Genomic DNA, 26,805 nt, shown 5'->3' on the forward strand with positions numbered 1-26,805 from the left:
TCTCAAGGAAGAAGAATCATACTAAGGGGAGGCTGAAGCAGCTTTGGCTGTCCACGGGAGTCAGGGACAGCATAAATGCAAAAGAAAAAGTATACAATCTGGTGAAGATTAATGGAAGCCTAGATGATTGGGAAGTTTTTAAAAACCAGCAAAGGATAACTAAAAAAGCAATGAGTGGTGAAAGGAGATGAAACATGAGAGTAAACTAGCTAAAAATATCAAAGAAGTGGCACGGTGGCACAGTGGTTAGCACTGCTGCCTCACAGCGCCAGGGACCCGGCTTCAATTCCTGCCTCAGGCAGCTGTCTGTGTGGAGTTTGCACATTCTCCCCGTGTCTGTGTGGGTTTCCTCCGGGTCCAAAGATGTGCGGGTTAGGTGAGTTGGCCTAAGTTGCTGGTAGTGTTAGGTGTCGGGGAATGGGTCTGGGTGGGTTGCTCTTCGGAGAGTCAGCTTGGACTTGTTGGGCTGAAGGGTCTGTTTCCACACTGTAGAGAATCTAAGATTGCAAGAGTCTTTTTAGATGTAGGAGAGAGGCAAAAGTGAACATTAGACTACTGGGAAATGAGGCAGGAGAAGTAGGAATGGGGAACAAAGAAATGGTGGAGGAACTAAGCAGTTACTTTGCATCAGCCTTCCTAATGGAAGATGCCAGTAGCATACCAGAACTTCGAGAGTCAGGAGCCATAGGTAAGTCTAGTAGCTACCACTAACGAGAACCTGCTGGGCAAGCCAAAAGATCTGAAGATGGATAAATCAGCCAGATTAGATGGATTGTGCCAGGAGATAGCCGAGAAGATTGTAAAAGCATTGATGGAAATCTTTCAGGAATCACTGGAGTCAAGGAGTGACCCAGAGGACTGGAAAATGGCTTTGGAACACCTTTGTTTAAAAGTGAGAGAGGCAAAAGATGGGAAGCTATAGGCCGGTTAGCCTAACCTCAGTCATTGGTGAGATTTTAGAGTCCATTGTTAAAGATGAGATTACAGAATACTTGGAAGTGCCTGGTAAAATAGGGCAGAGCCAGCAAGGGCTCATCAAGGGGCGGTCATACCTGACAAATCTGTTAGAATTTTTTGAGGAGGTAAAGAGCAAGTTAGACAAAGGAGAGCCAGTGGATAAGATCTATTTGGATTTCCAGAAAGCTTTTGACAAGGTGCCACACAGGAGGCTGCTCAATAAGGTAAGAGTCCATGGTGTTATGGGCAAGGTACTGGCATAGACAGAGGATTGGCTGACTGGTAGAAGGCGGACAGTGGGTATAAATAAGTCTTTTTCAGGATGGCAGCCGGTGACTAGTGGCACTCCATGGGGGTCAGTATTGGGACCACAACTGTTCATGTTACATATTAACGATCTGAACAACGGAATTTCAGGCATTGTTGCTAACTTTGCAGATGACACAAAGATAGGTAGAAGGACAGGTAGTGTTGAGGAAGCAGCGAGGCTGCGGAAGGAAAGTTAGGAGAATGAACAAAGAACTGGCAGATGGAGTACAGTGTGGGAAACTGTGAGGTTATGCACTTTGATCTGAAGGATAGAGGCATAGACAATCTAAACGGGGAAAGGCTTTGGAACTATGAAGCACAAAGGGACCTGGGAGTCACAGTTCAGGGTTCTTTAAGATTAGTACATAGGTTCAGTTAGGAAGGAAAATGCAATGTTACATTCATTTCAAGAGGGCTAGAGTACAAGAGCAGGGATGTACTGCTGAGAATGAATAACATTTTGGTCAGACATTTGGAATATTGTGAATAGTTTTGAGCCCCCTATCTAAGGAAGGATGTGTTGGCATTGGAGAGAATCCAAAGGAGGTTAACAAGAATGATCCTGGATAGGAAAGGCTTGTCATATGTGGAGTGGTTGAGGACTCTGGGTCTGTACTCAGTGGAGTTTAGAAGGATGGGGGCAGGGATCTGTTTGAAACTTACAGAATACTGAGTGGCCTAGATAGAGTGGGTGAGTAGAAGGTGTTTCCATTAATAGGACAGATTGGGACTGAAGGACACAGCCTCAGAATGAAGGGATAACTCTTTAGAACGGAGATGAAGAGGAATTTCTTCAACCAAAGGGTGGGGAAACCTATGGAACTCATTGCTGCAGAGGGCTGTGGAGACCAAGTCACTGAGTGTATTTAAGAAGAGATAGAGAGGTTCTTGTTTGGTAAGGGGATCAAGGGTTATGGGAAGAAGGATGGGAATGGGGTTGGCAAATATATCAGTCATGATTGAATGATTAAGTAGATGTGATGGGCTAATTCTGCTCATATACTTTGTAGTGTGATCATTTTAACATGGAAGCAAGGGTCCAACAACATTACCTTCACCACAATGGACTGCAGTCGTTCTAGAGGTCAGCGTATACCACAAGCTTCTCAGAAAGGGTCATCAATAAATGATGACCTTAGCAATGACCTCTCAGACATGCCCAGAATGACAAAGTATACATAGCTTTGATGAGATTCCCTACAGTGTGGAAACAGGCCCTTCAGCCCAACAAGTCCACACTGACCCTCCGAAGAGTAACCCACCCTGATCCTATATTTACCCCTGATAAATGCACCTAACGCTACGGGCAATTTAGCATGGCCAATTCACCTAACCTGTACATCTTTGGACTGTGGGAGGAAACCGAAACACCCGGAGGAAACCCACGCAGACACGGGGAGAATGTACAAGCTCCACACAGACAGTCGTCTGAGGCAGGAATTGAACCTGGGTCCCTGGCACGATGAGGCAGCAGTGCTAACCACTGAGCCACCGTGCCACCCCTCTCTTGTATGAGATATCCATGGGCAATATAAGACCATTAGACCAAAAGGCGTTATGGTCATATAATGTAGGAGCAGAAGTGGGCCATTCAGCCCGTTGTGTCTGCTGTGCCATTCAATGAGATCATGGTTGATCTGATCATCCTAAACCCCATCTTTCTGCCTTTTCTCCACAACCCTTGATTCCTTTACTGCTTACAAATTTATGTTGTCAACCAGAAAGTTTTTATAATTTGTCAGTTAAATGTTGCACTTTCGCTGAATAATGCACGTGAAACCTCCCTCCAATAGATTGCTGTACAAATATAGAACATAATATATAAATAGTAGTATGTACATCAAAGGGATTGTATTCTAATTACTGCCATTGGATGCAGTCATCAACTTGAAAAGGAAGAAAACAAGATGTTGTTTGAAGACATCTTTGAAAAACACTGAAATGCTGACCAGAAAAATTGATTTTCTTCTGTGACTTGTGTTTCTTTGATTGGAGGTCAGGGCTGGAGATGTAGTCCAGATTTAGTCTGTTCTGTGTTCATGCTAATTGTTAATACATTCAACAGCAATCTCCTGATTCTTTCACCCTGAGGTGCAGTGACACTCAGATGGTGGAATTAATGGGGTGAAATGTTCCTCCCTGTTGCTATGAGATATGGGTGTCACTGGATAAGCAACTGTTATTGCCCAGAGAGTCTACCCCATGGGTCAGGAGTTACATATGGGCCAGACCAAGTAAGGACAGCAGGCTTCCTTCACTGAAGGACATTAGTGAATCAGATGTCGTTCACTCTTGCCTGCCATTAGTGATGGGCAGGAACTGCTGGCTTAGCCAGCAACACCTACATTTTGTAAATGAATGAAAATAAAGAACAGTAGTTTTGGATCACTAATCCAGTGACATTGCAACTACACCAGCTCCTCACCAATAGTCTTCTGTTAATTACGCAGTCCTGTTATTTCCCATCCGTTGCCCTGGTGATTGTTAAAAGAGGAAGAACAAAGAACATTACCAGAAAGCTTCAGATACAGTTTCAAACTATATCAATGCACAGACAGTTACTAAAGGGTGCCTCAGCCTTCTGTCATCATGACGTGTCATTGATGAGTTGTGAAAAATGCCAGTGTCACACAATAGACAGTGTAATTTGATTGCATCATTCATGTGTGTGATGTCACTACCTGCCATCTTCAAGTGGATATGTTTCCTAGTCAACGTCTGTCTCTAGCTGTAAAGTATTTTGGTTTTTTTTTGAAAGCATGCTCTTTCTAGTCTCTTCTTGTGTCTGTGGAGGTCAGAGATGTCAGCACTCAGAAGTGAACTGCTTCTCAACTTTGAGTACTCCAGGTCAGGTATAGAACAGCGACTTATGGAACACTGCTTGTTCTATTCTGCCTCAGACTCACAAGTGAAGAGATACGTTGCTGTCTCAACAGCAGTTTGTAATAACCTGTTCCAGCCACTCTTGTGATTGTCTGGATTAATTGGTCCAATTTGTGGACATGAAGTGCCATCCTGCCCTGTTCTCTGTGAGGTGGTGACAATTAAGAAATCGTTCAGTGCCATTCTATTTTCCTTCGATAAGCATGTTTTCCAACAAGAGTAATTAAACAGCAAATTCGAATCAACTCATTTTCCTTCACCCCCTTTTCACAGTCTGTGGAAAATTAATCCCAATAATGATTGGACCAACTTGGACGAAACAATTCTAACAGGGTTGACCAGAGTAAATGCAGGGAGGATATTCTCAATGACCAGGGAGTTCAGAACCAAGGCCCAGCGTCTCAAGATACAGAGTACACCATTGAGGACTGAGATGAGGAGAAATGTCTTCACCCAGAGAGTGGGGAGCCTGTGGAATGTTTGGCCACTGAAAGCAATTGAGCCCAAAGCATTGAATGTTTTCAAGAAGGATAGATCTAGTTCTCAGTGCTAGAGGGATCAAAGAGTGTGGGGAGAGAGTGGGAACAGGGCACTGAGTTGGACGATCAGCCGTGACTATATTGAGTGATGAGGCAGGCTGAACGGGCTGGATGGCCTATTCCTGCTCGATGTTTTGGATTGGATTGAAGTGGTAAAATTGCAATGTGCTAGTGCGTCACGCAGCGTGATCTCTTGGAGATACTTTTCCTGTGAATGTAAATGTTGAAATGTCTATTTTTTCCAGCATTGCATTTCACTAATAGTTTTTGTCTTTGTCATATCTGATTGCCAGGGAGCCCAAATACTGCGGACATTGTGACAATTCATCGCCATGGCAATGATTCAGGCAATGCCCGTAGCTTCTGAGCATCAGAATTCTGAGAGTGAGCACAAACTGCAAACATCTGCAGCATCGCCGATCTTGCAGAGCACCATGGGAAGTGTTGGCAGTCTCGTATCAGGACGCAACTATCATGACAAACACTGCAGGGCTACGGAGTACAACAGCAAATGTCGCAAGACCGGCCAAATGCCGAACATTTTCAGGCAACAGGGTGGGCACCTCAAAAACGGCTACTCTCAGGACTGTATTGGTGGAGTAGCTTCCAAGAGGCAATGTTCAGCAGTTGGAAAAAGTGGGACTTATGCTTACTTAACCGAAGACCACCGCAATGGAGTCTGGAGCATGACAGAATCGCCCAGCAGCCCTTGCAGCAATCCTGAAGATTTCCGCGAAGCCAGGTCGACCAGTGGAAATATCCAAGGGCCCCCTCCAAAAATAATTCCGGTCTCAGGCAAACTCGAGAAGGTGAGTCACGATTGGCACCTTTTCATGGTCAATGCGATAGCCTACTGACATACCAGTGAGTTGTGCTGTCACATCATCACAACAGTGTGCCCTCCTGTTATAGATCAGTCCTGAGGAAGGGTTACACCTGAAACGTTGGCTTCTCCACCTGCTGATGCTGCCTGGCTTGCTGTGTTCTTCCAGCCTGTTGCACCTCCTGTTGTAGATTAGCAGACAAGCTCCTGGGGAAACGTAGAAAAGAGAAGCAAGAGTAGGCCGTTCAGCCCCTTCGAGTCTGTCCTGCAACTCCATATGATCATTGTTGATCATCCAGCTCAGTCCCCTGGTCCTGCTGCAGAACATAATTGCCTTGAATTAATTACATCCCAGGCTGATCATACAGCACAAATAGGAGACTGTGAGGACTGCAGATGCTGGAGATCAGAGTTGAGACTGTGTTGCTGGAAAAGCACAGCAGATCAGGCAGCATCCGAGGAGCAGGAGAATCAATGCTTCAGGCATAAGCCCTTCATCCGGAATTTCGTATGCCTGAAACGTCGATTTTCCTGCTCCTGGGATGCTGCCTGACCTGCTTTTCCAAAAACACACTCTCAATACTGCACATATAGTTAACCTACTGTGTGTTGAATCTATTTGTTCTCAGCGGATTAAACATGTGCATTTAATAAAATGCACAAAGCAATTTTAAAAGCACCTCTGAATGGTTTGTTCACTAATGTCCACCCCGCACAGTCAGAGTAATGTTGAAAAATGTGATGCTGGAAAAGCACAGCAGGTTAGGCAACATCCAAGGAGCAGGAGGATCGATGTTTCAGGCATAAGCCTTTCTTCAGGAATTCTGATGACAACCAATCAATCTCATGAAGGGATTATGCCCGAAATGTCGATTCTCCTGCTCCTCGGATGCTGCCTGACCAGTTGTGCTTTTCCAACGCCACACTTTTTGATTCTAACTTTCCAGCATCTGCAGCCCTCAGTTTCTCCCAGTCAGTGCAGTTGTGTGTGGATCCAGTGCCCCATTTCATAAGCAGGATGTGAAGACATTGGAGAAGGTACAGAAAAGATTCACAAGAATATAACCACAACCAAGAACTCTTCAGGAAAGGCTGGGGGTGGTGGTGGGGGAAACTTCAGAGAAGTTTTTAAGACATTAAGAGTTTTTTTTAGGGTGGGTGTAGAGATTGATCACTGTAAGGAGAGTAAGACTAAAAGTCACCAAGATAAGATAACCTCTTACATCCAATACCAAATTCAGGAGGAACCTCTTCTCTCAAATTTGTTTTGATTGCTCAATGTATTTTTTTCAAGGCTGGCACGGTGGCTCAGTGGTTAGCACTGCTGCCTCACAGCGCCAGGGATCTGGGTTCGATTCCAGCCTCGGGTGACTGTGTGGAGTTTGCACATTCTCCCCGTGTCTGCGTGGGTTTCCTCCGGGTGCTCCGGTTTCCTCCCACAGTCCAAAGATGTGCAGGTCAGGGTGGATTGGCCATGAGAAATGCAGGGTTGCATAGGGTCAGGGCAGGGGGCATGAATCTGGGTGGGATGTCCTCAGGAGGGTCGGTGTGGACTCGATGGGCTGAATGGCCTTCTTCCATGCTGTAGGGATTTAATGAATTTAATGATTCAGAGGCAATGAAGGATAGGATAGAGAATCGAATAGAAGGATCTGCTAATGGGGTGGGTTCAGAGGGAGCATTAGGAGCAGACTTCAGTTAGGCCAAATCATTTGCGCGTCCTAGACTCCAGTTTAACTATGACACATCTTCCACACACATCCTTAGCAAGGTCGAGACAATTTAAAAAACTGGTTCAGAGGGAGATTAGAGAATGGACAAGGACCTCCTCTGTTTCTAGTGTTCTGCTGACGGGATAAAAGTTGTTCGGAGGAAGGTGCTGGGTTTTACACAAGGCATGCTCTTGTTGTGTAACATTTGTTCAGAAAGAGTCCAGGGTCCTTGCACACTCAGTGCTGCTGCACACTTTTCCCAGGATGGAATACAAAAGAGGAAATGATTTTATTTTGTTTTGTTTGTTAGCAGCTGGCAAGGCAAGCATTGAGAGTCAGGGAGGCCCACAGCATGGAAACAGGCCCTTCAGCCCAACTCGTCCATGCCACCCAGTTTTCACCATTAATTTAGTCCCATTTGCCTGCATATGGTCTCTATCCCTCCACACATATCCCATCCATGTCCCTCTCTAAATGTTTCTTAAAGGACAAAATTGTATCAGCCTCCAGCAGCCCAGTCCACACACTCGTCACCCTCTGTGTGAAAAAATTGCCCCTCTGGAACCGTTTTGTACATCTTTGTTCTCACCTTAAACCTATAGTTTTAGACTGCCCTACCCTGGGGAAAAGCTGTTGGCTATCTACCTTACATATGCTTCTCATGATTTTATGGATCTTGGAGGGATATGGGCCGGGTACTGGCAGGTGGGATGAGGTTGGGTTGGGATATCTGGTTGGCATGGATGAGTTGGACCGAAGAGTCTGTTTCTGTGCTGTACATCTCTATGACTCGATAAGGTCAGCCTTCAGTTTCCTCCCTTCCAAAGAAAAGGGCCCCAGTCTCTGCAACTCTCCCTATAACTCAAACCTTCCAGCCCAGGTAGCATCCTAGTAGATTTTTTTCTAGGTTATTTCCCACTTTGAACTGTCTCATGGTAAGACACCTCTTGCTGTATGGGGTTTGCTTGGATATTGCAGAGGGCTGTGGATCAGGAGTTATGGTGTAGGTCAGACCGAGTAAGAATGGCAGGTTTCCGTCCCCAAGTTAATGAATGGGTTTTCACATCAATCTGCTACATTTATCATTATTTACTGAGATTAAGCACCTTTTAATTCCGAGTATATTAATTGAGTAAATTTACAATCCACCCTCCTCTCACCATTACCCAGATTGAACCTACGTCTCAGACTAGTACAGGGACGTGGTTGGGGGAGTGGTTTTGGCACTCGATGGGTAATCGCGATACCAGCTTCGTGCACTGGAGGATGTGAATTCAGAATTCATTTTGGCTGGTGGTGAAATGTGAATTGAAGTCTGGAATTTAAAGTCAGTCCTAATTGTGACCATCATCATAAAACTCGGAGAAGGAAATCTACCATCCTTACCCAGTATACTTTAAACAAGACATTTCTAAACTTACAAATATTGCTCAAAAGGAGAAATGTCTTTCCCCAGAGAGTGGGCGGCCTGTGGAATTCTCTGCCACAGAACGCGTTTGAGGCCAAAATAGTGAATGTTTTCAAGAAGGAGTTGGATATAGTTCTCAAAGGGATCAAAGAGTGTGGGGGAGAAAGAGGGAACAGCTTACAGAGTTGGATGGTCATTTTGGATGGCCAGATCACGGGCAGGGGGCTGAATGGCCTCCTTCTGCTCCTAGTTTATGAGAAATGGAATGAAATTGTTGAGGCTCACTGACTTCACACAACTATTTGGAAGGTGAATGCAACTTTGGGACCCGGGGTCTGGAAGGATAGGCCTATCAAGAGTGCTATGATTGTAGCATTGTAACTCCGACACATCTTAAATGCTGTTAGGACTTCATGGGACTTTGGAGCAATAGGAGACCATTCGGCCCTTCAAGCCTGCTCAACCATTCAGTAATGACCTGGCTGGGTGGTCTCAGCTCCACTTTCTCAGTTTTGGCCCACACCTGAGATGTGGAGACCCTTGGGTTAAACCCACCACCGGCTCTCTCTCTCTGTCTCTGTATCACTCTGACCCTCTCTCTCTGTCTCTCTCTCTCTCTCTCTATATATACATATATATATATATATATATATATCTCTGTGTCTTTGTCTCTCTTTCTCTTTCTGTCTCCATCTCTTTGTCTCTTTCTCTCTCTCTCTATCTCTCTCTCTCCCTGTCTCTCTGTCTCCATCTCTTTCTCCACTTCTCCATCTCTGTCTCTCTCTCTGTATCTGTCTCTCTTGATCTCTCTCACTCTCTCTCTTCCTGTCTCTCTCTGTGTCTCTGTCTCTCTCTATCTCTCTGTCTCTGTCTCTCTCTCTCTGTCTCTTTCTCCCTGTCTGTCTCTGTGTATCTGTCTTTCTCTCGCTCTCTCTCTCTCTTTGTGCCTCTCTATGATGAGAGAGCAGCCTATAGTGTTCTGTGATGGTGGCTGTAACGTCATTTTGTTAAAAATCTATCAGACTCACCTTGCATTGATCTAAAGAGTTGCCCACATCCACTACCGTCCAGGGAAGAGAATACCACAGTCTAACCGCCTTTCGAGAGAAATCAGTTCTCTTCATCTTTGCCCCAAAAGTTCTTAAATGCAGTCCCTTTTGTTTTAGTCTCCGTACAAATGGAAGTACACCCTGGTGTCTGCTCTGTCCACCCCCCTCAGGATTGTGAGTGATTTAATGAAGTTTCTTCCAAAGCCCACCATGTTTCAGCCTGGCCTGTTCACCTTCATAAAGCTGCTCTTTCATTCCCAGGAATGAGTTGAGTGAATCTTCTCCAAACTGTTTCTAATGTATTCAAACAAGGAAATCAAAATTGCAAACAGTACTCCAGTATTGCACACCCCCTGCTTTCCACCTCCTTATTATCTTTGTAGACATTCTTTGCTGTTTCTTAAAACCTGCCCAATCCTCAGGCCCATTGCTAAACTTTCTGGATTCACATGGCATTTGTTGCAGTTTAACGTGATCTGTCATTTTACTGTTTCGGAGAAAGTGAGGAGTGCAGATGCTGGAGAGTCCGTGTCAAAAAGTGTGGTGCTGGAAGAACACAGCAGGTCAGGCAGCATCCGAGGAGCAGGAGAGTCGACATTTCGGGTATTAGTACTTCATCAGGCTTCTGTCTGAAGTGCTGATTCTCCTGCTCCTTGGATGCTACCTGACCTGCTGTGCTTTTCCAGCACCACACTTTTCGACCCTTGTTTGTTTAGCCACAGATGATGCAGACTTCTCAAAATCAAAGAGTTACTCAATGTTTCCTTGAAGTTACCCAGCACTGCAACTTTACAATCGAGGAGAGCAAATCTAACAGCATTGTGATGCTGTGGAGGTGGGGGTGGGGAGGGGGAATGGGTATCCCAGTCCATTCTGGCTAATACATTGGCATCTCATCACTTACTGCTTCTGATTTAACCGATGGCTTCCAGCTGAGCTGGGTTTAAAATTATCTGCTCACTTTCACTCCCCATTCGCTTTTTTTGTTAAATAAAAAGAAACTCGGGTCTAGTTTATGAGAGCTTTCTGTGCACCAGTTCCATCTGTGTGCAAACTGTTTTTACAATGGTGTCGACATTCTGAAATGTACTTGATTGTCTGACACTCATGTTGGGGAACATCTTAAGGCAGTGAGCTCTGTTCGATGAATGCCCATCTTTGTTCACTGTTTTAATGAATGATTGATTGGTCATGTGGTGGACCATGTAACTGGAACATCAGGAGCACACTCTCCAACAATGACCTGCATTTATAAAGCACCTTTTAATGCAGCAAAAGAACTCCAAACCACTTCACAGGAATGTGGGCAAGCACACTGGTGATCTTGAGCTTCACAAGACTAGATTGGAACAGGCACCTGGTCACATAGTCAAAGAGTTTAAAGATTTAAGGAGGGTGTGGAGAGATTTAGGTGTGTAATTCCAGACGTTAGGGTGCAGGCAGCTCAATGGTGAAGCAGTGGAATTGGGGGCAGTGCAAGGTGGCCGGAATTGGAGGAGCCCGAAGAAATTTGGAGTGTTGGAGGACAGGAGTAATGTAGAGACATCAATAACTTTAGCTTCAACCTCTTACCCTTTGAGGAAGATAACTTGAATTTAGAAAAGAATCATTGACACGATGTAATCCTCCCCAGTTGCCTGGATAAGTGCATCTTCAACAACATTTGAGAAGCTTGGCACCATCCAGGACCTCCTCCAGACGGATATTTACTACAAACCCACAGACTCCCATAACTACCTGGACTACACCTCCTCCCTCGCAGTATCCTGCAAGAACTCCATCCTGTTCTCCCAATTCCTTCGCCTCCACTGCATCTGCTTGGACAAGGAGACAGTCCATTCCCAAGCATCCCAGATATTCATCTATTTGGAACAACATGCTTTTCCTCCCTCTATCAACCAAGCAGTTCTCCATCGCACTACCCCCATTCCTATTCCACTGCTCTAAACCCCCCTTCCAAACACAATAAAGACAGAGTCTCCCTTGTCCTCACCTACCACTCCACCAGTCTCTGCATCCAACACATCATCCTTAAATACTTCCATAACTCCAGCTAGACCCCACCACCAAGAACATCATCTTTTCAACACTCCTCTCTGCCTTCCACAAGGACCGTTCCCTTCGACAGTCCTTGGTTCACGCCACTCTTTGCACTAACATCCCGCACCACCCAAGCCCCCCAGGTACCTTCCCCTCCAACCGGAAATGATGTAAAACCTGCTGGTTCACCTCCATCCAGGGCCCCAAACAGTCGTTCCAGGTGAGACAGTGGTTCACCTGCCTCTCCTCCAACCTCGTTCACTGCATCAGGTGCTCTCGATGTGGTCTTCTCTACATCGGGGAGACCAAATATAAACGGAGGGAACGGTTCACCAAACATCGCAGTCGGGCCCGCAGAGGCCGAGCAGACCTCTCAGTCACCACCATTTTAGTTCACCGTCCCACTCCCTCTCCGACATGACCATCCTTGGCCTCTTCCATTGTCACAACAAACCAAAGTGCAAATTGGAAGAATAACACCTCATCTTCCACCTGGGTAGCCTACAGCCCGAAGGACTCAACACTGAGTTCTCCGATTTCAAATAACCTCTCTTTCCATCCACCGACTCCCTTCCAAGCCCCTTCCCCATCCCTTCCACTGCTCCCTGCCACCAAGCGAATTCATTCCTCCCATTGAGGGCAGCACGGTGGCACAGTGGTTAGCACTGCTGCCTCACAACGCCAGAGAGTTCAATTCCCGCCTCAGGTGACTGTCTGTGTGGAGTTTGCACATTCTCCCCGTGACTGCGTGGGTTTCCTCCGGGTGCTCCGGTTTCCTCCCACAGTCCAAAACTGTGCAGGTTAGATGACTTGGCCACACTAAATTGCCCATAGTATTAGGTCTAGGGGTAAATGTAGGGGAATGGGTCTGGGTGGGTGCGCTTCGGAGGGTCGGTGTGGACTTGTTGGGCCGAAGGGCTTGTTTCCACACTGTAAGGAATCTAATCTAATCTAATCTTGACCAACCAGGTTGTACCCTCTACCTGTCTTCAACTATCCCCACTTCACCACCCTGCACCCGTCACCCCCTTTATCTGCAGCTCCCCCTACACACACCCCCAGTCCTGAAGAAGGGTTATGCCAGAAAAATCAACTTCTCCATCTCCTGATGCTGCCTGGCTTGCTGTGTTCTTCCAGCCTCCTGCCTGTCTACTACCATCCAGGACAAAGCAGCCCATTTGATTGGCACCACATTCACAAGCACTCACTCTCTCCACCACCAACGCTCAGTAGCAGCAGTGTGTATTATCAGTGTGTATTACCAAGACAGCACTTTCCAAACCCACAACCACTTCCATCTAGATGGGCAAGGGCAGCAGATACATGGGAACACCACCCCCTGCAAATTCCCCTCTGAGTCACTCACCATCCTGGTTAGGGAATATATCACCGTTCCTTCACTGTCAATGTGTCAGAATCCGGAATTCCCTCCCTAAGGGCATTGTGGGTCAATGTGTATTGCAGGAGTTCAAGAAGGCAGACTTTCTGTCAATCAATGTAGGTTAGGTACACCCGCCATGTTATTTTTCAGCTGATCTACACAAATACCCATCCTCATTCAGGAAGCTGATAAAAGTTAACAGCTTGCTCAAGTCTAGCAGGAACTGGGCACAGGGAATGATCCTTGCATGGAGGGGTTAATCCTGAGGCACACCCAATACAGCACCTTGGTCCTCTGTCTGATTTTGGGTATCTCTGAGACAGCTCTCTGGGAAATGCCCACGAGATTTTGGAAATGACGGATCACAAGGAGAGATAGGTTCCAGACTACAGCAGGATGATCAGTGTTGGGAGGGGAGGGGTGCTTTCTGGAAATGACTGGTGGTCCTCTCGGGGTGAAGGGGTGGTGGGAAGATATAGAGGAAGGAAGTGATTGGTTGGTTTTCAGATCTCCACTAAATATGATACATTGCTTTTATCTTCAGAGATTGCTGGAGAAACTCAACAGGAATGGTTGCATTTGCAGAGATAAGCGATGCAATGTTTAAAGTTCAGCATGACCCTTCTTTGGAATAGAAGGGATTGTTGATTGATCGAGATGGGAAAGCAATTAGGAGAGAGAGGGCCACATGGAGCTCTGTAATGTTCACTGGCAGCTCTGATGTTTTGTTGAGTGTTTGCAAACCTTCCACTTTGATGACAATTGCAGCAGTTAGTTAGTACTCAGGAAACAGCTCCCATTTTCTTGGAGACAGCCAGCATTGAACCAGCAACATTCACTGTCAGTTAATATTAGCAATGGGATATCAAGCAGTGAACAGGCAAAAGGTGCCAGGGTGTAATTCAGCAGGAGCATGTGATATTGATTCTTATACCTATATTAATAAAGCCCGTGACATTTGAGAGTGCAGTGTATACACTCACGCTACCATTATGTTTAATATTTTGTTGTCTGGCTCATACCTGGAAAATCAGCCATTCCAAACTATTTCTGGTTGACATGTTTCAGTCAGCAACTTCAGGAATCAGACAAAGGTGTACTGCCCCAACTGAGATAGTGGCTTCTCCAGCTTAGAACACACATTCCAACTGGAAAATTCTCCTCTGGTCACTCCATCCAGCAGAACAATTACCTTTAATTCTCTCATGGGATGTGGGTGTCACTGGCTGGGCCCAGCATTTATTGCCCGTCCCTAGTTGTCCCTTGAGAAGGTGGGGATGAGCTGCCTTCTTGAAACGCTGCAGTCCATGTGCTGTGGGTAGACCCACAATGCCCTTAGGGAGGGAATTCCAGGATTCTGACCCAGTGACAGTGAAGGAATGGCGATATATTTCCAAGTCAGGATGGTGAGTGGTTTGGAGGGGGACTTGCCGGGGGTGGTGTTCCCATCTGTCTGCTGTTCTTGTCCTTCTAGATGGAAGTGGTCATGGGTTTGGAAGGTGCTGTCTGAGGATCTTTGGTGAATTTCTGTAGTGTGTCCTGTAGATAGTACATAGTACACACTGCTGCTACTGAGCGCCGGTGGTGGAGGGAGTGGATGTTTGTGGATGTGGTGCCAAATTTTGATACAGGCCTAAGTGTAGATTTTGGTGCCAAAACAATGGAGGCCATGTTAATACCTGTTGACTTATATGCTATTATCCAGGGCAAATAGTTCTAATGATTGAGAATGGAATGTTAATATGAAGTGTAGAAGTATCAGCTGATCATGTACAATTCCATGTATTTAGTGTTTACATGAATTAAACCCAGTTAATGCATAATATAAAGTATCTACTCATGATGTCCTGATAATGAAATGGTAATCATCTTGAAACAGAACCACCATAATCGCTAATGTGAAGATTAGTGTGGGTACTGTTACATTACTGTACATTGGGTCTCTGTATACCGGCCTGTGTGTGTGTGTATTGTCTGAGCCAATGAAGGACAGTATCACTGTCTCTCTCTCAGTGCACAGCATGAAGATGCAGTTTTTCACCTAATGTAGTCTTTCAGACTGTAATCTCAGCCTGTCACATCCCACTGTGATGACTTATGATGCATCATAGTCCTTGCACCACCCTACCCTCTCCCCCTCCCCCTCAAGACAGCTGACATCAAAATCCTGGGGAAGTGTTTGGCTGTGCTTTCTGCAAACCCAGAGTGGGGAAGAGGGCTTTTCCCTGGCAGTCCATAGCCAGGGCTAAGACTTCTTGTCTACAGGCTAACACCTCCATCAGAGTGGCAGCCAAATCTCAGAAAGGTTTGATGTAATAACACTGGGCCCTGTGCACTCCCAGGATCTGTGTGAGTTTGTCAGCATTGGTTGGGTTTGTTTGGGGTGGGGGTGGTGGGGTGGGGGTGGGGGGGGGGGGGGGGGGGGGGGGAGTGCAGTGATTAGCAAACAGCAACAGCTCCATTTAAAAGGCTCTGCTTCAAACACGACTTTGGTTCCTGGAGGGCTTTCTAACGTTCCGTAAAAGCAATCTTAGCTTTGAATTATTTATTTCCTCCAAAGTGCACTATGGAACTGTGAAAGTGAATAAACAACAGTAATTTAATCAAGTGCAGATGGGATCTGAAACTATGGGAGTGAGGCTCCAATCGTGGTTTATCAACATCAGCGAAAACCTGTGATTGGATCAAGATTTCTCTCTCTGTCTCTTTCTTTGTTATTTCATCTCAGTTTCTCTCTCTGTGTCTCTATCTCTCTCTGTCCTATCTCTTTGTTCTTCTCTCTGTCCCTGGCTGTCTGTCTTTTTCTGTTTCTCTCTTTCTCTGTCTTTCTCTCGCTTAGTGCCTCTCAATTTTTCTTTCTCTGTGTTTCTTTCTCTTTCTGTCCCTCTCAGTCCCCCTCTCTTTCTCTGTCTTTTTCTCTTAGTCTCTCTCTTTCTTTGTTCCTCTCTCTCAATCCCTCTCTCTCCCCCTCAGAATACCCCCACCTACTTTATCCCGAAACAGCGACTCTCCTCTTCCTTGGATGCTGCTGGACCTGCTGTGCTTTTCCAGTGCCACGCTTTTGACTCTGACCTCTTTCTCTCTGTCTGCCTATCACTCTCTCTCTCAGTTCCTCTCTGTCTCTCTTTCTCATTCTCTCCCCCTACATCCTGCCTCTGCCACACTCCCAGGCTTTGCGCTCTTGACTCTAACCACTCGCTGTGTGAGAACATCTTTTTCTTATCTCACACTTGCTTCTTTTGCAACTTATCCACATCTGTGCCCTCTGTTCTCAATCCTCTAAAGAGTGGGATAATTTCTCCGTCTCCTCTTTGTCCCAGTCTCTCCTGATTTTGAAAACTTCTATCAAATCTCATCATAACTTTCTCCTCTCTAGGGTAAACTCTTACAGCTTATCCAATCCAATCCTCAAAAGTGAATTTTTCCATTATAGGAAGCATTCTCATCAATCTCTTCTGCACGCTCTGAAATGTGTTCACATCTTTCCAAAGTGTACTGCCTAGAGCTGTTCTCAGTATTCCTGCTGAGGTCGAACTGAGGTCAGGTACAAGTTTAACAGAAGCTACTTACTCCTGCGCTCTATGTTCCATTATTAAAGTCGAGAATATTGTCTGCTTTATTCACTGCTCTGTCCACTCGTCCTACTACGTTTAATAACTTATGCATCTCTTTGCTCCCATACACCATATAGATCGTAACCTTTCTTTTGTAATTGCTGTCCATGTTCTTTATGTCAAAATGGACCACCTCACCTTCCTCTGTATTGAATTTCACTTGTCACATGTCCACCCACTGCATCAACTTCCATTTGAAGTTCTAGCCTCTCCTCACAGGTTGTGAAGGTCTTGTTTTGATCTGTTTCCCCGATAAAAGAGTGTGTGAGGTCCCCTGTAGCTCCAGTAAACATCCTCATGACCAGCTCTGAATGTTCGATTATTACCTGGCCAGAGAGTTTGGTGTTTTTTAAATTTTAACTTATGTTTTTAGTCCATTTCTAATTATAGAGGTTTATAAAATCATGAGGGGCATGGATAGGATAAACAGACAAAGTCTTTTCCCTGGGGCCGGGGAGTCCAGAACTAGAGGTCGTAGGTTTTGGGTGAAAGGGGAAAGATATAAAAGAGACCTAAGGGGCATCTTTTTCACACAGAGGGTGGTGCGTGTATGGAATGAGCTGCTAGAGGAAGTGGTGGAGGCTGGTACAATTGTAACATTTAAAAAGCATCTGGATGGGGACATGAATAGGAAGGGTTTGGAGTAGAGGTGGGGAACCTTTTCATGTTGGAAAGGTCGCATTATGTTCGTTGTAATCTAATAACGCCACATCCAAGAAACCTCAATTATTTATTTTAATTGTGGCGGTCAGTCTGTGAGGATTATTTTGTTGAATTTTCTTTTACTCTCTGGTATTTTAAATACATTCATTTTAAGATGAAAATAAAAATAATAAAGGACAAGAAAAAACATATTAATAAAAGATTTGTTCCGCAATCCTTGGATTCATTCAAAAGGCCACACACAATGTCCTTAAGGCCGCAGGTTCCCCACCCCTGGTTTAGATGGATGTAGGCCAAGTGCTGGCAAATGGGACTAGGTTAATTTAAGATATTGGTTGGGATGGGCGGGTTGGACTGAAGGATCTGTTTGCGTGCTGTAGGACTCTACATAATCTGTTCAGCGATGTTTTATATGCCTTTGGAGCAGATGGGACTTGAACCCAGGCCTCCCAGTCCAGGAGTATGGACATGACCTCTGCTCCCACAAAAGGGCCTTGAGTGACTGACTTGGCTCTGCAGGACAGGACTGTAGAGGGGAGTTAAAGGGACCTGACAAAAGGTTACAGCTTCCCCGGTGGTCAGGAGCCAGAAATGGTAAGGCCAAGGAAACTGTTGGTCCAGCAATACCTTCCGTTTATTAAACAGTGAAGCGTTATTGCTCCTTCAGCCTACTTTCAATAAAACGAAACCATCACCCACTCCTTTTAAAACACCATGATGCGGAGGAGCCGGTGTTGGACTGGGGTGGACAAAGTTAAAAATCACATGACGCCAGGTTATAATCCAACAGGTTTATTTGGAAGCACTAGCTTTCGGAGCGCTGTTCCTTCATCAGGTAGTTGTGGAGCACTCCAAAAGCTAGCTGGACTAGTTGGTCTATAACCTGGTGTTGTGTGATTTTTAACTTTATAAACAACATTGTTGAAATGACCGATCTCTTATTTTTCTCCCTCTATCTGTGGGATTGTTTGTTTTATCATTAATGTTTATTGGTGTTTCAGAACATCGAGAAGAACTTAATCAGACCAACAGCGTTCAAGCCGGTACTGACCAAGAACAGGAGCTCGGTGCAGTACCTTGTCCCTCGTCCGGCTAACGGGGGGCTGTCCGACAGTCAGGGCAGTCTCAACATCTTGTTCAATGGGGGCTCAGTGAGCTCAGTGAACTCTGTGGAAAAGCCCAGCTCCTTGCAGGCGTACAACTGCAGGAGCAGCGTGCACTCGGGAACGATGTCGGACTCTGGGAGGAACTCCCTGTCCAGCCTCCCGACGTACAGCACAGGCTGTGGGCCACACCTCGAGGGGGGAGCCACGGAGGCTGGAGGGCAGCAGCAGCAGCAGCACATGTTCCATGAGAGGGGCGTGCCGGGGGGACTGTCGAACTCCGACAGCGGCCGCTCCTCGTCCAGCAAGAGCACGGCGTCGCTGACCAGCCGCGGGCCCCTACTGTCTGATGGCGGCTCCTGCGACCGCTCGCCGGTCTCCGCCCAAGAGCTGCTGGTCCGTGAGCTGGAGGACAAGCTGAGGGAACGCGACGCCGAGCTGCAGCAGCTGCGCCTGGGCCTGGATGAGAGCGAGTCCGCCCTGTGCCGGCTGTATGAGGCGAAGCGGTGCCGCTGCGAGCAGGAGATGGAGGAGCTGAGGCAGAGCTGCACTAATAAGCTCAAGCAGAACGCCCAGAAGGCCCAGAGGGTGCAGCAGGTCCTGCAGCTGCAGCTCTTCCAACTCCAGCAGGAGAAGAAGAAACTCCAGGAGGACTTTGCCCAGTTGCTGCAGGAACGCGAACTCCTGGAGAAGAAGTGTGCGACCATCGAGAAAGAGCAAACCGAGCTCGGGCCCAGACTGGAGGAAACCAAATGGGAGGTAGGTCTCTGCAGGATTGGCTTCCTTTCTGCAGGCACTTTGGGTATGAGGTTAGCAAAGCAGGCACTCGGGGGTTTCTGGGGTTTAAATCCTTCTGGTGGAATTTGTATTTAATTTCTGAAGTCTAAAATTGGAAGCTCGCCTCAGTTTCCAGGTCACAGTCACTATTTTGGATTGTTGTGAAAGCCCGCCTGGTGTCTCAGGCCCTACTGAGCTGATCTGGTCTACGTGTGACTCCAGACCCAGAGTAACATGGTTGAGTCTCGACTCCCTAAGAAGCTGCTTAATGAGTGAAGGAAACTCTTCCGAACTTCTCCAGTCTATCAGCATAACTGGAATTCCTGACACCTGGAACTGGTGTCCTTAATTTTCCTTTTATAATGATGTCAGCTTTTCTTGAAGTCTGTTAATATGCCCCATTGGGATGTCATAGGTCATAGAGCTGTACAGACAGAAACAGACCCTTCGGTCCCACTCGCCCATGCCAACCAGATATCCGAAACTAATCTAGTCCCATTTGCCAGCACTTGGCCTATATCCCTCTAAGGAGACAGTGAAGTCCGCAGATGCTGATAGGTTCCTGATGAAGGGCTCTGGCCCGAAACGTCGATTTTCTTGCTCCTTGGATGCTGCCTGACCTGCTGTGCTTTTCCAGCAACACCATATCCCTATCCCTCTAAACCCTTCCTAATCATATACCCATTCAGATGCCTTTTAAATATTGTAATTGTACCAGCCTCCACCACTTCCTTTGGCAGCTCATTCCATACACATAACACTCTCTGAAAAAGTTGGCCCTTATGTCCCTTTTATATCTTTCCTCTCTGACCCTAAACCTATAGCTCTCCCAAACCAGGGAAAATATCTATCCATGCCCTTCATGATTTTATAAACCTGCATGACGTAAATATGTAAGTTAGTTTACTGAGTTGGAAGGTTTGTTTTCAGATGTTTTGTCACCATGCTAGATCATATTATCAGTGTAAGTCCCCAGTGCTCCACCCAGAACTCTAGTATGGTGATGAAACATCTGAAAACAAACTTTCCAGCTCAGTGAGCTAACTTACATATTTATCATCAACCTGAGCTACAAATCTTCTTAAAAATCGTTAAGGTCACCCCTCAGCCTCCAACGCTCCAGGGAAAACAGCCTCAGTCTATTCAGCCTCTCCCTGTAGCTCAAATTCTCCAACCCTGGCAACTTCCTTGTCAATCTTTTCTGAACCCTTTCAAGATTCACAGTCTTCTCATGTGTCTCCCTCATGTCAGGTGTTTAATTAATCTCCCTTTATTTATAATTAGTTCTCTCTCTCTCTCTCTCTCTCTCGTTGTTCACCTTCCCTCTTCCTCTCTACCCACAACTGTTCCACATCCCTGTATCCTACAATAAAATGAAGAACCTGCAGATGCTGGAGATCTGAAACAAACACAGGCAGAGGAGTGCTGGAGAAACTCAGCAGGTCTGGGAGAGAGAAACAGGTTAACATTTCAGGTCTAATCTGAAGTCGGGTTACTAGACCTGAGACGTTAACTCTGTTTCTCTCTCCACAGATGTTGCCAAGACTTGCTGAGTTTCTCCAGCAATATTTGCAGTTATATGTTCCTTTTATCCTTCAATTCTCTGACACTAATCTAATCCTTATTCTGTAGCTCTTACTCTTTCTACAGTGTACTGGAAACTATGTTTGACTTTATTGTTTTATTCCCCTTTTCCCAGAACCCTAGACCTGAGCTCTTTACTCTCATTTCCACATTTGAAGAATAAATAAGATGAGAACGATTTGGAACTAAGTGCAGTGGATTGACAGGAGACCTTTGCTGAACAAACATCTTATTTCTGTTCATTGCTTTCCTCCCTTTAGGTTTGCCAGAAGTCTGGAGAGATTTCTCTGCTGAAGCAGCAGCTGAAGGACTCACAAGCTGAGCTCTCTCTGAAGGGCAATGAAATCATCTCCTTGAAGGCTCAACTCCGGGAGATACGAGCTGAACTCCAAGATCATGAGGATGAGATTCACGAGTTCCGGGATTCTGTCCACACAAAGACCCTGGAGCTGGAGGTCTGTGAGAATGAGCTGCAACGGAAGAAGAACGAGGCCGAGTTTCTGAGGGAGAAGGTGGGAAAACTGGAGGAGGAGACAGTGGGCCTGAGGGAAGCCCTGGGCCACACGAGACACATGAACCAGGAGCAAGAAGACCCTGCCCTGGTCTACGAGAGTGACGAAGCCAAGGTGCAGCGGCAAAACACGGACAGCCATCAGACCCTGAGGCAGCAGGTGGAGAAACTGAGGGCTGAGCTCATGTACGAGCGCAAGAGGTGTGAGAACCAGCTGGAGAACTTCGAGGTGGAGCGGCGCACCTGGCAAGGCGAGAAAGAGAAGGTGATTCGGTACCAGAAGCAACTGCAACACAACTATATTCAAATGTACAGGAGGAATCGAGAGCTGGAAAGAGAAATGAGGCAACTCACTTTGGAACTGGAGTCCAGGGAAATAGGTGGGATTGAAGTTCAAAACAAAGAGATTCGATTTGAGGAAATCACTGCGACAGAAATCTAACTTAAAGAGACTTTAGTGACGAACAAAAGCACCCATGCCAAATCTTGTGTTGGATAAGTTTAATACCGACAGAATGGACAATCATTTTAAGTCTTTAACCTGTTCAAGTTTATTCAGATGTTCACAATAAAAGGACATTTAACGGCTTTCGATAACCTGATACATTCTCCCTGCAGGTGCGTTTGGGCACCTCAATCCTTTGCTTTCCTGGAGGTAGCTTATTGTCTTCCTTTTTCTATTACATGCTGTCCTATGTCATGCCATATGAGTTGAGGGAGGAAATAAAATGAAATAAAGCAGTCAGTATTCACGTGTAACTACTGTTTATACTGTTAACAGCCCAATGTTGTCGAAATGGTGGCCCTGTTAGCAGCCCCTAGCACTGCCAAGCAACTATGTTTACAGTTTCCTAGTACGGGGATGTTGGTGTTGTCTTTGAGTCAGTCTGCTTTTCTCGTTCTTAGAACAATTGGCAAATCTTCCTCCTGGTCACTCATTCACCATCACAAGACTAATGGCTGAAAAAGCCTTTCATCACTAAGGAAGAAAAGCAATAATGACAAAGATTAACTGTGACAAATCTTATAGACATGAAAATACATAAAATAAAAACCTAAATATCCTCCTGGAAAGGTAAAATGAATTACAAAATGGCATGAAATGATGAAATTGATTTCCTTTCTTGTTCAAGTAGAAATGAGCCTGAATGTTGTGCCATTTGTATATTTGAAGGTGCCCACCATTAACCACATTGTCTTGGGCTATTTGTTTGTAATGTTGGTTATACATTTTAATCACATTTCAATAACACATTGCCTACCCATTATGCTGACATGGAATGTTCCAAATTCACGCAGAACAATGACGCAAAGGTGAGGTTTGGAAATGGGATCCCATGGGCGACATGTGGTTTCTGAAATTGGACGTGGATGTGTCCATGCTAAGTTTTTGTAATAAGAGCAAAACACTGTGGAGGCTGGAAATGTGAAACACACATGGGGGACCACTGGAGAAACTCAGCAGGTCTGGCAGCACCTGTGGACAGAGAGAGAAACAGATTAGATTCTCTACGGTGTGGAAACAGGCCCTTCAGCCCAACAAGTCCTCACTGACCCTCTGAAGACTAAACCACCCAGACCAGTTCCTCTCTGACTGAAACAGAATTAACGCTTCAAGTCTTATAGGACTCCTCATCACATTATTTCTGAGCTGGTTGTTTTGGAGAAGGATAGGGATGAGATTAATCGTTCCCAGTCTTTGAGCATTGCCATTGATGTCAGGAGAAGGGACCCAGGCCAGGGCAGTCCAGTGGGAATTCCAGCAATTAGTTGATGGTGAGGACTGCAGCTGCTGGAGAATTAAGAGTCGATAGAGTGTGGCACTGGAAAAGCACACCAGGTCAGGCAGCATCCGAGGAACAGGAAAATTGACGTTTCAGGCAGGCCCCTTCTTCAGGAATACCCACCACCTCTTGTCCTGTAGTCACTATGTGTGTGTACAGAGCAAGTACTCAGTACTGCACAGGGACAGCAGTGGACACATATTTCCTTCAGGCAGGTGCTCACTAAGCATTAGAATGTCTAAGAAATGCTGAGCTGCTTGGCAATGTGCTCACTCTCCTATTCCCACAGGCTTTCAGCTAATCCTGGGACCTGAAGAAGGGTTCCACCCAAAACATCGACTTCTCCACCTCCTGGTGCTGCCTGGCTTTCTGTGTTCTTCCAGCCTCCTGCCTGTCTCCTGACATTCTAGCATCTGCAGGTTCTTTTGCCTGTAATCTTGGGACCTAGTTGGCTGGAAAAGATTCCATCTCTCTCCTTTCCACCTCCCCCGCCAGTGACCCCATGCAGCGGGTGCCCCCAGTACGCTGCGCCTGTGTGGGTGCCAACCCTTCTCATTCTCCTTGATCTGGGAATACCTATCGAGTCACTGGCTGGCCAACAAAACTGGGGTCCTGGCTGCTTTGGACAAGGGAAAGCAGGGAGATCAAACTGCAGTTTTTAAAAAAAAACATCAAACTCAGCGCTGAGAAAGATACTGAGGAGAGGCAGAGAGCTTCAAGTGGAACAAAATCTGCCAGAGCTGATCATTTTCTTCACTGCAACAACATAACTGTAAATGATCTGTTTATGATGTTTATCATTTTGTAGAAAGTTTGAGAAAAGGTATTTGCTATAATTGTGTTCCTCCCTATCTCAATGACTTTGCTTAATTAAGTAATAGAGTTGAGAGGGTGGTGCTGGAAAAGCACAGCAGGTCAGGCAACATCTGAGGAACAGGAGAATCAATGTTTCGAAGGACTGATGAAGGGCTTTTGCCAGAAATTTCGATTTTCCTGCTTCTCGGATGCTGCCTGACCTGCTGTGCTTTTCCAGCACCACCCTCTTCACTCTAATCTCCAGTATCTGCCATCCTCACTTTCACTTAATTAAGTGATATGCATTCAGTCTGATAAGAAATTTTAACCAGATGAAAATGATGATGAAAGTATTTCAAAACAGCCAGCCACATATCCCCACCGGGTATCTTGGGGCCTCTGCACTGCAAGCAAGGAGGACTCCATAACCCTGTTGCTGTGTCGAGAGAGATGGAGTGATGTTAACTACCCATAGTAAATCTCAGAAGGTCTGAAACCCATTAGTTCAGCACCTGATCACTGTCACTGTTATTGGTTACTCCAATGGTTAAGACGTGATTACCCGCCTCAAGATTGTCTCGATGGAGCAGGGAAGGAGGTTCTCCAGTTGGAAGGGTGGCTGTATCTGTGGTGAGCTGAGAGATGGCCATTCCTTACCAGTGTAAGAAATCAGACACTGTTCCATATCCTCAACACCCCTTGTTTGTTTGAGTTATAAGGAGAGGCTGGATGGGCTGGGACATTTTTCCGTAGACCATAGGAGGCTGAGGGGTAATCTGATAGAGGTTTATACAATGATAAGAGGCATAGATAAGGTAGATATCCAACAACTTTCCCCCAGGGTGGAGGGGGAGTCTAAGACTAGAAGCATAGGTTTATGGTGAGAGCGGAGAGATACAAAAGGGTCCAAAGGGACAATGTTTTCACACAGAGGCTGGAGAGTCTCGGGGATGGGCTACCAGAGGTAGTGGTGGAGGCAAATACAATTTTGTCCTTTAAGAAACATTTGGACAGCTACGTGGATGGGATAGGTATGGAGGGATATGGATCAAACACAGACAAATGGGACCAGACTAATGGTGAAAACTGGGCGACATGGATAGGTTGGGCCGAAGGGCCTGTTTCCAGGCTGTCGACCTCCATGATTCCATGAACTGAAAAGGGCAACCGCTAGCAGGAGTTGCTCTTTTGCTTCTGGCCATTGCTGTTTTCAGCTCGATTCATTGGCTGTGATAGACGCAGACCCTGTCGCTCCCCAGTAAAGATTGGGGTATTCTTGGTTTTCTCTCTACCATCACAATACAGACAAGATGCCAAGGGCTCGACCCGTGGATTGGATTAAACCTGTTCATGCTCCACCTTTACCTTCTCCAATATTTTAATTTGTGATCAATAAAGACTGCCCTACATTAGGTTTTGTTCTGGAACGCAGTCTTGTTGCCGTTTCTTTACTTGTTTCATTTCCTTGGCTCCTGGGATTGGGAAGATGCGCTCCTGCTTAGTTTCTTATGATCAGATTTCTCAAGTTGCATTATCTGAGAAAATGCTCGATTTTTGCACAATACCGAATTAAGCTTTCCCCTAGTTCACATTTTAACCAGATGTCATCATTAATGGCCATGGTAGGCCATTTATATTTTGGCACGTGCAATATATCAGCTCTGTCCATACTACTGAGATATAACTGCTTCTCAGGATAAGCCAATGATTTCTTTTGTCGCATTCTATGACTGTGGCCATTTGGTGACTGAAGGTGCTTTTTTTGGAAAGTGTCTCTCCAACCCACTCAGACATAGCGGCTGAGCATTGACTTTGATTTCAAATTTTCTTCTGTTCCCCATCTCTGTAATCTGCACCCCCACCCCATCCTGATTATCCCAAATCTGTCTGCACGCATCCATTCCTGGCCTTGGGCATTCCTGGTTTCCTTCCACTCAGCGTTGGCTACCAGGTCCACAGCTGCTTGGACCCAAAGTTTTGGAATTCCAAGTAGAGTTAAGAGGTGCTCCATAAAATCTATTGCTTACCTCTTCCTAATGTCTCCACGTGACTCAAATTTGCATCTTATCTGGTTATATTCCAGTGAAGGGTTTTGGGAAATTTACAACATTCAAAGTTGTTATGACACAGCGGTGGACCTTCTGCTAATTAAACCAATCTCACAGAACAGCTCACCTCGCCTCGTAATCTGTTAAAGTATGAGTGACAGAGAATCACCAAATTCCACTATCTAAAGAAAAATATCAATTTTATTCTTTAACTCTAAAAGTGAACATTTATCAACAATTATTTACAAGTCTAAGCCTCCTTTCTCTTAAAGATTGTCTACCTCAAACTCTATTACAATTTCCTTATAAAATAAAAGCCCCACTTAAAACTACCTCAAATTAATTTTCAAAACCAGACCGCAGCTATCATCATCAGCGTCTGGATCATCTTTTGTTGCAAAGCTGTTTCATATGAAGAAGGTACCTTTGATCGAGAGCGTTTTGATTAGCAGTCTCTCCCTCGAGATGGCAGTTTGTTGCTCTCTCTCTCTGGCTAACTCTCAAAATGCTACAGTATACCCAAAACATCAGATCGTCTCATTGGGTCGATGTCAAAACTGTAAAATTCAAATTTGATTGGGTTTTATTATCCTGGGGCATAATTTAAACTGATTGAGTCAAATGGTGGTCAAAACGACTGAGGTATCTAGTTTACAGCCAAATGTTACATTTTTCAATTTTCCAGTACACTCTGAGACTGCTAGTCAGTCACATGACAGTTGCCTGCAAACTCTCACTGCCAAAACAGCCTTCACTCTCTCTTAAAGGTACAGTAAACACCTTCAACTTCATAACAAAGTGCTATATAAATGCAAGGTGTTGTTG

The 26,805-nt window shown here is 45.6% G+C and overlaps 1 protein-coding gene across 6 annotated transcripts in view; it reads left to right on the forward strand.

Annotated features, from left to right (window-relative positions):
- The window catches only part of lzts2a (leucine zipper, putative tumor suppressor 2a), a 213,285-nt gene extending 187,926 nt beyond the window's left edge, over nucleotides 1–25,359 (forward strand). For all 6 annotated transcript variants that reach the window (XM_060842263.1, XM_060842261.1, XM_060842259.1 and 3 more), the window contains 3 exons: nucleotides 4,982–5,497; nucleotides 18,380–19,240; nucleotides 21,103–25,359. In XM_060842263.1, the coding sequence (XP_060698246.1) occupies nucleotides 5,021–5,497; nucleotides 18,380–19,240; nucleotides 21,103–21,795 (2,031 nt within the window). In that variant the 5' untranslated portion in view covers nucleotides 4,982–5,020 and the 3' untranslated portion in view covers nucleotides 21,796–25,359. The remainder of the gene's footprint in view (nucleotides 1–4,981; nucleotides 5,498–18,379; nucleotides 19,241–21,102) is intronic.
- Nucleotides 25,360–26,805: the final 1,446 nt, after the last annotated feature.

The sequence above is a fragment of the Hemiscyllium ocellatum genome, chromosome 22 (genome assembly GCF_020745735.1).
Source record: "Hemiscyllium ocellatum isolate sHemOce1 chromosome 22, sHemOce1.pat.X.cur, whole genome shotgun sequence".
In the NCBI taxonomy this organism is placed as follows: Eukaryota; Metazoa; Chordata; class Chondrichthyes; order Orectolobiformes; family Hemiscylliidae; genus Hemiscyllium; species Hemiscyllium ocellatum.